Raw genomic sequence first — 15000 nt, 5'->3', positions numbered from 1 at the left:
TATATCTACTTCCACCTAGTTCGTTTGTACTTACGCATTTACAGTTAGAAGGCCTGTGCCAACTACGTGGTACATACTAACAAATGACCTATATACAGTAAAGTGGAGTCTAACACTCTATGTTATCGCAGACTGAACTGTATATCTTCCCCGGACGTTCACATTACATCAGTATAATTATATCTACAGCATGCTAGCATTATACAACTTCAGGAAAGGTACCACATGGTAAATATATTTATTAACCATACCTCTTATCTAATTGAGGACATCTATTTGCAGCTATGTGCGACGTAGTTTTATACGGTGTTTATTAGCAAATATTGAATCGTATCTCCATATTTGTAACTACGTGGACGTTGTTTAGTATAAAACAGAGCGCTGGCGATAGAATATGAATCAGAGGGAGTTATATATTTGTACTTCATAGAGTATAAAAACAGACACACCCATTTTTGTTTTGGTGTCATCACTGTTATTGCGTACTGTTGTTTTGTTTGGCTTTTATTGATTCTTAAACTCAGCACTTTTAAAACAGTCATAAACAACATCTAAGCAAATTGAAAATATAAACACGTGTGCACGCGCACGCAAACACACACATTCACACATATATATACATACATACATACACACACACACATAAGTCTAACAAGCGTTCGACTAAAAAGTATGTTAGTATTTTGACAGGCCTTGAGCATATGAGGAGAATCAGTGGTGAAAATATTTCGTTGACATTTCTGAAACACCCTTAAAACGCTGGCGAAAACACTGTTAAAATACAACCAAAAAATATTGTTAAACTACCCGCAAAACTCCGTTAAAACATTACGATAATACTGCTTAATCACTGGTAAAACAGCGTTTAAACGTTATCAAAATATTGTTAAAACGTGGGTAAAATCATCGTCGAAACGTTAGCAAAATACTACTAAATCGCCAACAAAAATACCATTAAAACTTTTAAATATTGTTAAAGCTCTGGTTAGCACCATCATTAAAATACTGTTATAACGTTCATAAAACACCTCTACAGTCCAAGCAAGAACTGTTAAAATTTTACCAGAACTAATCTTACAGCAAATACGAAACCACAGCCCCAAAATTTAAATAAAATTAACGAAAACCACCAATAAGCAGGTTACATCAAATTGCTACAAATACGTGTTTATACCAAAATATTAAAATACCAAAATGTTTTCAGAAAGTATGATCCCTGGATTATTACCAAAATGGATATTGGAAGGAATGATGTACAGAGAAGGCGTAAGCAGCATTTTATATTGTCTATGTGTTGTTTTTTTGTTTTAATGTTCTTTATGGAATACATCAGGACGTTTAACAAAAGATGAACTGTGTCTTTTCTTTTTGGGGAAAACTATTTATCTATCATTGCTTTATTAGTTTTCTCCTATAGTCTCTTTGCACTCATGATGTTTTTGTACACACGAATACAATTATAATACATACATACATACATATATATATATATATATATATATATATATATATATATATATATATATATATATATATATATATATATATATATATATATGAATTAATGCATACGGGGCTTAAATTTTACGACAGCTGTTTCAGGAAGATTTCTTTGATACATTCATAGAGCGTCCTACGTGCTAATGTACCTAGATTCAAATGAATCCTATAACTAATCTATATATGTGTGTGTTCGAGTGTACGTGCGCGCGTATCTGTGTGTATATACATGTATGTATTCATGCGTACTCAGTGTATGTATGTATATATGTATGTATGCATGCATGTATGTACGTATACAGTATATATTTGTGGTTGTGGTGACACTGGTGATGTTGTTGGGGCGCTGGTAATGCTCTGGTTCTTAGCCACAGTGTTGGTGCCATTTGTAGTGTCAGCATGAATGATTACGATCTGAATTCAATTCCAACCGTCGATGATATTTAAATTTCGATCTGATATTGTCGCTAAGATAAATACCAGTAATTTACTCCCGTAAATATTTTTAAAAAAATTAAGCAATTCTCCTTTGATAGAGAGGAATGAAAGAAAAACTTTCCTAATTTGATTTGAACTGAGAAGGTCTACAGTCATGGTCAAACTGCGGCCCGCATAACTTTCTGAATAATAATTACGGATAATAATTTAACTTGAATTATATTAGTCATGCTGCTTGCTTGATAATGAACCAGGTCCCAAGCGGCCTGGTTCTCAAAATCCTGGTTACCCATGCCTGTTATGGAGGAACATAACTGAACACTGTAAATTACAGAAATTTTTCAGCTACTGCACTGCCCTCTGTCGTAAGATAAAGTAAATAAACAAATACTAATTACGAGATTAGGAAGATTGCATTAACGAATTAAACCCAAACAAGCGTGATTGGTAATCAGGATAATCTTTATTAGACTTATATAATTAAACTTTTGATGTAGAAGCCAATGAACGAAAGACTTGACGGGATTGGTGGCTATTCTTTTGTTCTTTTACTTGTTTCAATCATTAGACTGCGACCATGCTGGGGCATCTCCATGAAGTATTTTTAGTCGCACAAATCAACCCTGTACATTTTCTTTTGTTTTTTTTAAGTCTGGTACTTATTCTGTCGGTCTCGATCGGCGAACCGCTATGTTACGAGGATGTAACAAGTCATCACCGGATGTCAAGCGGTGGTGAAGGTCAAACACACACATACACACACGCACGTACACACACACGCACGCACGCATACACACACACACACACACACACACACACATATATATACGACTGGATTTTTTCTGTTTCCGTCTACCAAATCCACTCACAAGGCACTGGTCGGCCCGAAGCTATGGTAGAAGACACTTGTCCAACGTGCCATTCAATGCGACTGAACCTAGAACGATGTGGTCGGAAAGCAAGCTTCTTACAACACAGCCAAGCCTGCGCCTATATCTTAGATATAGTAGCAAAATGTCCTTCCATTTTCATTCTGTTCTCTTTAAAGAAAAAAATGAAGTATCTATCCGACAATGTAGTTCTGCATTGAATATGCCCGTAATAATCGTCGTGATAGTTACCGGGAGGATGTTAGTGTTTAGTCAGGGAGAGAAGGGTATTTCCCACAACCCTTCAGAACCTCCAAGACAGGTAGAGGAGGGAAGAGGCAGGAGGAAGTTGTCCTCAGACCAGTGACCTATCCTGAACGCTTGTGACAAAGTGGCTACCACTACAAGGATTCAAGAACCTGGTGATGGAGTCAAACAGGTTGAGGGATTGGGTCAAGCTCGCTTTGGTTTCAAGTATGCTTTGGTCAAGTACGCTTGACTCAAACACAGGGAACAATTATTACAAGGCATATATACCGTCTTATGTCATAATAATAATTTGCCAAACCACCGTCTGGGACTTGTGCTTCATTTTATCAACCTCAAGAAAAATAAACGATAAAGTTTACCTCGGTAGAATATGGACTCGAGGAGCAGAGTACCGGATTAAATACAGCGAGAATTTGTCCATTGCTTTAACGTCTCTCTTAATTCAACAACAAATGCATCACTGACAATATGCACCTTGCTAAACAATGGTATGATTACAGCTGTGGAAATAAATCTATTTAGTCACGGTTGAACTGGGGCAAAATCATAACTGTTATCTAAATGCAGGACTATTTAGGAGGACAAAATATCGATGTTTACTCACTCACCTTTGGCATACTCATCCATGTATAATCCTGTCTTCAGCAGCATGGAAGTTTTATATATATATATATATATATATATATGCACATGCATTTATATACAATTACATATATAAGTATATGTGTGTGCATGTATATATATATATATATATAAATATGTATATGCATGTAAATGTATAGATAAATAGATAAAAAGAGACATAGGTGCATATGTATATAAGTATATGTATATGTATATATATATATATATATATATATATATATATATATATATATATATATATATATATATATATATATATATATATATATATATATATATATATATATATATATATATATATATATATATATATATATATATATATATATATATATATATATATATATATATATAGTGGTAGATCTCCGTTTTGCGTAGTTGAGTGTTGTTGTTCGCTCAACTGAATTAACGGATAAAGCAGTTGATCAATTCCACAAACACATGTACTCTTAAATTAATTCTCGAGCAAAATCAGCGTGATACAATGTCTAACACGATTATACCTCTGAATATTCCACTGCTCAATTTTCTCCTGCGTTTACCGATTTTCGTCACAATGTATAGGCCAACATAAGGCTAAACAAAATAGCAAGCGCCCAAGATGACAGGCAATATATAATCGTAGCCGCGACCTTATGTCTCACTATGTAATTTATATATTCTTTTCTTCTTTTACATGTTTCAGTCATTTGAGAGCGGTCATGCTGAAGCACCGCCTTAAAGGGTTTTAGTCGAAGAAATCCACCCCTGGACTAGTAATTATTCTATCGGCCTCTCTCTTGCCGAATTTCTAAGTGATGAGGATGTCAGCACACCAACATCGGTTGGAGAGGACAATTACAGAGACGAACTTACAAACACACACACACACACACACACACACACATACATATACACGACAGGCTTCTTTCAGTTTCCGTCACAAAGCTTTGGTCGAACCGAGGCTATAGCAGAAGATACTTGCCCAAGGTGCTACGCAGTGGGAGTGAACCCGAAACCCTGGGGTTGGGAAGTAAGCTTTTCACCATACAATCACGCCTGCGCCTATATGTAACTTTAATTTTATGACAGTGGATCTCGAAGGAGACTTACCGATAAATAAGTCTTTTGCAAAGAAAAACATCGACAGCTGCCCTTTTTTTTTTCTTCAATGTTTACACGCCATTATTTACAGTTTCATCTGCTTCGAGATCCACTGTTCCAAAGAATTGTTTCATGTTCTGTCAAATTATATAAATTTTTATCACGTCAATAATATATATACATATATACACATATATGAGAGATAACTCCTTGCGCTTAATTCTTCTCCTTTATCCGTGTATTCAACAACTAGCCACGAGGTCTTTTCCTCCTTCATTTTGAAGAGAAGTTATAGGCAACCGGCCATCAGGGTCCGAAGAGATGCTGTAAAGCTAAGTGCATTATGGACGTGAACCCTGGGTAACCCCAAAGACTGGTCATAATTACCTTTATCTAATTACTCTGCTGCTCTATAAATTAAAATGTGCTTCTCTTTCTGATTTATCATTTACTGACGATACACACAACACGTTCATACATCTATCCATCCATCCATCCATACATAAATACATACATACATACATACATACATACATACATACATACATGATGGCCGTCCACTCGTGAACGAGGAAGACAATTGCCGACCTTCAGGAACATTGTGCGCTCTAGGACTAACTTACATTTTGCATTTACGGCTCTGTTGGTGGCTAATGAGCCCTGCTCTTGACAAGCATACACGACTGCAAACATTGCAGATTAAGCTTTCCCCATTCACTATACGAGCCGTGCGCTTTCGCGCAGCTCGCTTAAGTTCTTCACGCTGGATACGTGCTCTCTCAAAAGTGTCGATCCCCTCCTTAACCTGTTTTCTCCATCCGTGGCGATGACAGGCATTGTTCTCCCAGTCAGTCTCCTGCATATCACAGGCCTTTAATGGGGACTTGATACAGTCCTTAAAGCGCAGCCTTGGTTTCTGCCGGAATCTCCTTCCATTCACAAGTTCTCCAAATCTGCTTAGGAATCCTGCTATCCTTCATTCTAATAAGGTGTCCAGTCCAACGTAACCGGTGCTTGTGCACCATTGCCTCAATACTCAAGATATCAGCTGTCCTCAGGACCTGTGTGTTTTGAATTTTTTAGGTCTATCCAACATTGAGAATGTGTCTGAGACATCTGTGATAAAAGCGTTCAAGGACCCTTACGGTATATAGAATATCAGCACTTTTTCTGACGCTGATATCGCATATAGCCGGCAATCCACTTAGAAATTAATTAGTAGCGACAGAGGCAGTATACATACATATATGTGTGTGTGTGTGCGTGTGCATGTATGTGTGTGTGCGTGTTTGTTTGTATGTGTGTAGATAGATAGATAGATAGATAGATAACTAGAAATATATATATATATATATATATATATATATATATATATATATATATATAAATATGTATATATATATATATATATATATATATATATATATATATATATATATATATATATATATATATATATATATATATATATATATATATATATATATATATATATATATGTATAAATATATATATATATATATATATATATATATATATATATATATATATATATATCCACATCAGGAATCTCGCAACACAAATTCATAAACGTGTAGGTATGTATATGTGTATTTATGTATATATATGTATATGTGAGTATATATATATATATATATATGCATATATATAAGGAAATGCAATGGAAAATCCTTTTGTTACCGCCATACTTCAATTTCAGTCTTGTTTTCTTATTGATACTGAACCCTAGGATGCGGAAATGAAAAGTTATTTCACACACAACCAGTACACACACACACACAACCAGTACACACAGATGCACACGCACACATACACACATGCCTACACGTTTGAGTTTGCTTTTGTGTGTGTGTGTGTGTGTGTGTGTGTGTGTGTGTGTAACTGTATAGAGCAACTAAGATGGCCGTATTGCAGTTATCTAAGATGGTGGTAAAGCGATGGATGCAGAAGGCAGATGGTTGGCTCTGAACTTATAAACACTCTATTAAAATGAAATCAAATGAACAATCGCCAGAACAGCTTTCTGAAAGTATCCGTTAGCCAAGAGAAAATGAGAAAGTATATTTGCGACTGAGGATTAGTGATTGGTGTTGAACATTTGGTCTTAAATGTCTTCAAAACCCAACGCCAATGACCGCTCATGTTTGGCTGGACATCAACTAAAGCTTAGTTCTTCCAAAACAACCCATTCGGTTTGCGGTTCTTCTTTTGAATGATGTTCCTGATGGTGGGCGGACTGACGCTGATGTGGCTATTGCTGTTGCTGCTATTATTAATTTTATCCTTATTATCATTATTATTATTATTATTATTATTATTATTATTATTATTATTATTATTATTATTGTTATTATTATTAAATTTCCCCCGATTTTAGCCAATATTCGCAATTGCAAAATCATTTTAAACTGGCTGTTATTAGTTGATCAAGCGATGTACACACACATACATGCATTCATGCACGTATCCTTAAATGTGTGTGTGTGTGCGTGTGTGTGAGTGTGTGTGTGTGTGTTCGTGTGTGTGTGTGTACGTGTGTGTGTACGTGTGTGTGTGTGAACATACACAAGTATACATATGTATCGGTGCAATCAGGTATACTGACAATATTTACGAATAAAGACAGGTACATAAACACATGTGTGTGCGCGTGTTTGTATGTATGTATGCATGTATGTATGTATGTATGCATGTATGTATGTATGTATGTATGTATGTATGTATGTATATAAATGTATATTTATATGTATTGTTATATCAATACGTGCGTGTAAAAGTTTTATCACTCTTCTTTTCCTTTAGTATTGCTGTTCACCATTTTTAGTATTATTTCTATATTTATTTTTTATTTCTGTTTTAATATCTTAATCGTTTATAATTAAGCTGGTCTCTCACCGGATCGTAACACCAATAGTATTAACAACAACATTGAGAATAACTAAAGCTATTACAATAAGAACTACAACAAAACAACTACACAACATATATAAAGCAATAATGTCAATAATCGCTTCTACTACAAGTTGAAGGGCCAGAAATTTTGGGGGAAGTGGGCAAGTCGATTACCTCAACCCCAGTGTTTCACTGGTGCTTAATTTATCGACACCGAAAGGATGAATGGCAAAGTCGACCTCGGCGAAATTCGAACTCAGAACGTAAAGACAGACGAAATGCCGCTAAGCATTTTGTTCGTTGCACTAACGATTGTTTGCTTGCCGTCATGATAATAATAATAGTAATAATGATAATAATAATAATAATAATAATAACTATGATGATGATAATGATGCTGTCACAAGGCCAGCAATTTCGAAGGAGAAGATAAGTCTATTACATCGGCCCCTGTACTCAACTGGTGCTTATTTTATCGACCACTAAATGATGAAAGGCAAAGTCAATCTCGGTAGAATTAGAATTCAGAACGTGAAGATGAATCTAATGCCGCTAAGCATTTCGCCCAGCGTGCTAACGATTCTGCCAACTCACCGTTTTAAACGTAAAGACGAGCAAAAAACCAAAAAACCGCTAAACATTTTGTCCGGCTACCAACGATTTTGTTTGTTTGACGACGTCTTAACAATGACAACGATAATGATCCATTCTACTAAAGTACAGGGCCTGAAATTTTGAAGGAGGGGACTAGTCGATCACATCGACCCCAGTGTTCCACTGGTACTTGATTTATTGACCCCGAAAGGATGAAAGGCAAAGTCGAACTCGATGGTATTTGAACTCAGAAAGTCAAGGCGGGCGAAATGCCGCTAAGCATTTTGCCCGGCGTATTAACAATTCCGCCAACTCACCGCCTTAATAATAGCAATAATAATGATGATTTCTTTCATTAGCAACAAGGACCGAAGCCATGGGGGACAATATCAAAGGACGAGTTTCGACACCTAAAAGCAAAAAAAAAAAAAAAAAAAAAAAAAAAAAACAGCTGGAATTTACATTGATTAAAGAGAGACACTACCACATTAAAGGATATAACAAAGGATATATAATAGAAATTAGAAAAATAAACAATAGATAAATAAATAAATAAATAAAGAGAATTCCCAATAGCGGGGCAGTCTACTCTGAGTAATTCGGATAAACTCTACGCAAAAATCCCCGATTACTCTCTCTGACATCCCCAAAGCATGGGAAAGTGCACTCCTCCAGTTTTTTTTTGTTTTGTTTTTTTACTCCTGCTTAGAAAGACATACTAAGAGTCGATCCAGTCAGTCGCAATAGTCTGGTCGCTCTCGTCCACTTTTTGATAAACACGCTAGAAATAATAATCATAATAATAATAATAATCTTTTCTACTATAGACACAAGGCCTGGAATTTAAGAAGAAGGGACAAGTCGATTATATCAGCCCCAGTGATCAACTGGTACTTAATTTATTTGCACCGAAAGGAAGAAAAGCAAAGTCGACCTCGGCAGAATTTGAACTCAGGCCGTAAAGACGGACGAAATGCCCTGTGCATTCCGCCCGGCATGTTAATGACTCTGCCAGCTCGTAGCCATCATCATCATCATCATCATCATCATCATCATAATAATAATAATAATAATAATAATAATAATAATAATAATAATAATAACAACAACAACAACAACAACAACAACAACAACAACAACAACGTCGTAATTGGGAGGCATATAAAAACCCCTGTAAGTAACAAGTTTATTTTTGCATTAATAAACTTTTTGAGATATTCTAATATTTCAAGAAAAAGGGTTGGGAAATTAGAGAAAATGATTGAAGTAAAAAATAAATATCCGCATAGACACATACGCACAAAAAAGAAAAATAGCCACAAAGAGTATTGATGTGGTTGTAAACAAGTATTGCCGAAAAATTAATTTGCCTTTTAACGGGTCAGGTCATGTTTTTGGGAAGAGCATCAAAACGAGACGAAACTAAACCAAATTTCGCAAAGTGGTGAGGTCAAATGTGAAGTAGGAAATAAACAGAGGGAATTATATTTAAACAACAGCAACACAGTTAATGAAAATAATAATAATAATAATAATAATAATAATAATAATAATAATAATAACAATAATAATAATAATAATAATAATAATAATAATAATAATAATAATAATAATAATAATAATAATAATTACCCGGATTATCAGGCAGTGGCTCTCATGGCTTCTGATCTTAATTGATTGGAAGTGTTATCATGTACGCTGTTTTGTCTTGGTATAAAAGATGGGCTACAGCAAATATATTCTGCTTAATACCCAAATGTAATTAGTAGAAGTATATACTTTTGACAATCTTTTTCTAAAAATGTAAAACCGGTAAAGTGAACAAACATCTTTAAAGTTGCATTTTCAAACCTTCTTTCATATATATATATATATATATATATATATATATATATATATATATATATATATATATATATATATATTTATACTCACACACATAAGCGAATGCTTGAGTAAACAAAACACGGTAGAACTCAATATATTTCATTGGAACCACATGTATCAAGATAAAGTGCTTTTGTCCTAATGAAAACCCGTCTTATGCACATCACTACCACTCACTTGAACTATGCTATACTCAGTGTAGTTGGCTTCAGAGAAGAGAAATAGCATTATTACTTCAATCCTATAATTTTTCTTTCGCTTCCAAACATTTTCTCCATCTTTCTGTTAAAGTTTCTGAAGAAGAGCCTCAGCTCGAAATGTCTAACACACCTACACATTATCTTTAATCGTTTTATTAAGCGTTAAACAAATAATTACATTGATGATGGTTTTCTCTTCATTTTCTGTGTGTTGCTATTTTCAAGTTTTAAATAGAATTTTGAATCCACGTATATGCTTGAGACTGAGAGTGTGTGTATGCGTGGGTGCGTGGGTGGGTGTGCGCGTGTGTGTGTGTTTGCGTGCATGTGTGTGTGTGTGTGTGTGTGTGTGTGTGTGTGTGTGTGTCTGTGTGCATGTATGTGTCTTGATACGTCGACCTTCAATAAATAAATAAAGAGGTAGAGAAATAGAGAAATAGATCGATAGATAGATAGATGGATAGATAGATAGATAGATAGATAGATGGATAGATAGAGAGATAGATAGATGGATGGTTAGACAAGCATACGTAAAGAAGAGACAGACAAACAGGCAGAAAAGTAAGTAGACAAACAGAAAAACAAACAGACAGACAGACCGACCGACAGACACACAGACAGACATACAGACAGACAGACAGACAGACAGACAGACAGACAGACAGACAGACAGATAGATAGATAGATAGATAGATAGATAGATAGATAGATAGATAGATAGATATTTAAAATACTTTTGCAAAGATACGCTCTTCAGTCGGTACTTTTCAACGTTTCCACATTACCATTGTATGCATGTATAAATGTATATATGTATGGTCCAGGTATGCGAAAATATTAGCATGTATGCACGTGTGAACTTTGTGTGTGCTTATTTTATTCATTATTGAGGACATTTTTGCTCTTGTATAGACGTCAATAACTTTGCATGATCAAATATTGGACACAAGTGTCAATATATTCCTTCCTCTCAATATACATACATATATACGTATGTCTGTATTTGCTTAAGAGTGTATATGTGTGTATGCAAATACATCTATGTATTCAAATAACGATGTATATGCATATATATATATATATATATATATATATATATATATATATATATATATATATATATATTTTATATGCATGCACGCACGTGTGTATGGTGGATGTATATATTTGCATAGTTACACTCACGTTTAAATGAAGTGTTTGTGTGTGTAACATTGATATATATATGCTTGTATAGTCAATAATACGTGTTTTTCTTTGACTGTACATTAGTGTGAATACATTTATGTATTCGCACTAGAATTATAGATAGATAGATAGATAGATAGATAGATAGATAGATAGATAGATAGATAGATAGATAGATAGATAGATAGGTACAAATATATCTGTATGTAACGTAGATATGTACACGTTATATATAGGCATATTTATATATATACATATGAATATAAACATATTTATTTTAGCTTTTAAAAAGATAACATATATGCTGTCGAAACACGTGGCCCAAGCCTGAATTGAGGTAGGAAGCGATGAAATCAAGGCGGTAAAGATGTACGTCTCCCTAGGGTACACATTGAATATGCGCTGAGGTATGGGTGCTGAAATCTCAGAGAGAATAAGGGGAGGATGAAATGCATTTAACTCAATAAAGGATGTGCCCCAAACGAAGGCAGACAATGCCGTATATGCCGGTCTCTTCAATAGTACCGTCTTACCTGCGTTATTATATGCAAGTGAGACTTGGCCAACTACGAAGGGGATAAAACATTGATTGGTTACGATGCAAAGAGCCATGGAAAGATTTATGCTAAGAATATCTTTAAGAAAGCACATTCAAAATGAGATAATTCGATAACAGAATGGTGTCAATGATGTGATCGCAGAGTACTGCAAACACAAAATCCGCTGGGTCGTACATGTCGCAAGGTTCACGGACAACAGATAGACCCATGCAGCTGCGTAGTGGGACCCAGGAAAATTGAAAAGAGCAATTGGAAAGCGTCCACGGCGATGGAAAGATGACTTAGTCAAGCAATTAAGGTCAAGAGGGAAAAGAATGCCGCAACCAAGATAGAATTCGAAGCGTATTGTGACGAGCGGGGTATAATAGCATCCCATGGTCTGATTGATACTGTGATATGAGCATATTTAAGTACATCAATAGATATATACGTATATATTTATATGTATATATATATATATATATATATATATATATATATATATATATATATATATATATATATATATATAATGGTTTTATATACATAGGGGAGAATATACAAATAATAACAACAGACGAGGACAGGTGGTGTAAATAACAAAAGGATATATTAGTATGACGCTCGGGAGTACGGAAAGTATTTGACGTTTCGAGCTACGCTCTTCAACAGAAAGAATACAGAGACATACATACATACATACATATATCTATCTATCTATCTATCTATCTATCTATATGTATGTATATAGATAGATAGCGTGAAATAAAGCGTTGATCATGTTCTATGGACACGCCCTGTGTCTCTTGAGGCCTGATGGTGTCTTGCAAACCGTTTGTCAAATGGAGCAAGCTGAGGACTAAGTGGCTCAAGTACTTGTGTATCATTTACTATGTGTTTTCTTCGGTGGACGGCAAGGCCTGCTTTGCTCTGTGCAACAAAACCACAATAGCAGGTAAGATTTTCACTTGGAGGATCCAGGTTTTGCCAGCGTGTCTTTATGCTTGCACGAAATTGCTCCCCTTGTTAGAGTCGACTTTGCTCAAATCTTTGAACTGAGTGGAAGCAGGACTGGAGCCAGGTAATGCTTTCTGATGCTTTGATTTCCCAGAGTGAAAAGGGAATATCACATCGCTTCAGGTTTTAGTCTTTTAGTTTGTCTTTGAAGCGCAAGGGAAGCCTTCCAACTGGCCTTCCATTTGGGAAATGACAAAAGAGAAGTTACTTCGGAATTCTGATATCACTTATACGTGAGAGATGACCTGACCGTCTAAGCTGTATTTTGATGAAGACGGCTTCAATACCTGATACGTTGCATTTTGTTAACACCTACTTTTACGAATACGGTCATTCGGTTTTATGTTGGAGACAGTACGCAAGCATCGCATAGTATACCGTATAAGCATGTATGTAAGTATGAATGCATGTAGCACCTAAAGATTCAACCTTACGCTACCAAGACGTTCTCAATATTTTGGTTTCAATGTGGCAAGTTAACATTTTTCAGTCTCCTTCAAGAGATGAACTATAAAACACCATAGAGTTCACCGTAGGATTTGACTGAATAAAGTGCCTCACATATTGCCCGCTGGAATTCCTTTATGAATACTTTTCAAAATAGTAATACATACAAATAGCCCGATGTGAATAATTTCAAACGTCTGTATTGATCAAGCTACATGGTACTGGACGGCTAACGAACTTGTTATACTTATTAACGTAACGAACTTTACTTAACTATAGTGTTTCAATTCCCTGTGTGTCGTTTCTCTGCTAACTCACACTGACACTCAACCCAGAATACAAATATACATGTGTGTGTGTGTGTGTGTGTGTGTGTGAATTTGTATATACATATATACATATATATATAAAGAGAGAGAGGGGAGATAGAAATAGATATTGATATATTGTTTGTCTTTGATCTTCTATTTGTTTCTGTCATTTGACTGCGGCCATGCTGGGGCATAGCCTTGAAAAAATTTTAGTCGAATGAATTGACTTCAGTACTTATTATTATTATTATTATTATTATTATTATTATTATTATTATTATTATTATTATTATTATTATTATTATTATTATTATTATTATTATTATTATTATTATTATTATTATTATTATTATTATTATTAAGGTGGCAACCCGGCAGAATCGCTAGCGCACCGGACGAATTGCTTAGCGGTATTTCGCCCGTCGCTACGTTCTGAGTTCGAATCACTCCGAGGTTGATTTTGCTTTTCATCCTTTCGGGGTCAATGAAAGAAGTACCAGTTACTTCCCCAAATTTCAGGCCTTACCCTTATAGTAGAAAGGATTATTATTATTACTATCATTATTGTTGTCTTTTGTAAAGTATGGTACTTAATCTGTCGGCTTCTTTCGCCGAACCGCTACGTTACGGTGTCATAAATATACCAATACTGGTTGTCAAGCCGTGTTCGGGTACAAACAGATAAAAAAAATGACACACATACTCACACACGTGTGCATATTTGTGTGTGTGTGTGCGCGCGCACGTGTGTGAGACTGCGAGAGCGCGTGACGGGCTTCTTTCAGTTTCCGTCTGTCAAATCCACTCAAAAGGCTTTGATAGGTCCGAGACTATACAAGACACCCAACTTGCCACGTATATATACATACGTACATGATTACCCCCCACACACACACAAATATATATGCATGTATGTATATATATATGCATGTTTCCATTAGTACGTTTCTAAATATTCATGTACTAATATGTGTATATATATATATATGTGTGTGTGTGTGTGTGTGTGTGTGTGTGTGTGTGTGTGCGTGCACATACATATATGCATACATACATACATACATACATACATACATACAGATGAGTGTTATGTAAACAG

General features: G+C 35.1%; 1 protein-coding gene across 2 annotated transcripts in view; it reads left to right on the top strand.

Moving 5' to 3' along the window:
• The window catches only part of LOC106880431 (tetraspanin-18), a 595429-nt gene that overhangs the window by 2170 nt on the left and 578259 nt on the right, over positions 1 to 15000 (top strand). Inside the window, exon 1 of one of the 2 annotated variants that reach the window (XM_089356796.1) lies at positions 1 to 1266. This exon is cut by the window's left edge and continues 2170 nt beyond it. In XM_089356796.1, the coding sequence (XP_089212922.1) occupies positions 1195 to 1266 (72 nt within the window). In that variant the 5' untranslated portion in view covers positions 1 to 1194. The remainder of the gene's footprint in view (positions 1267 to 15000) is intronic. The other variant, XM_052970246.2, reaches the window with a different exon arrangement.

Source organism: Octopus bimaculoides, chromosome 8 (assembly GCF_046866305.1).
Source record: "Octopus bimaculoides isolate indiv1 chromosome 8, ASM4686630v1, whole genome shotgun sequence".
Classification (NCBI taxonomy): Eukaryota; Metazoa; Mollusca; class Cephalopoda; order Octopoda; family Octopodidae; genus Octopus; species Octopus bimaculoides.
Note: the sequence above shows the minus strand (reverse complement) of the source record. Positions and strands in the feature narration are given on the sequence as shown.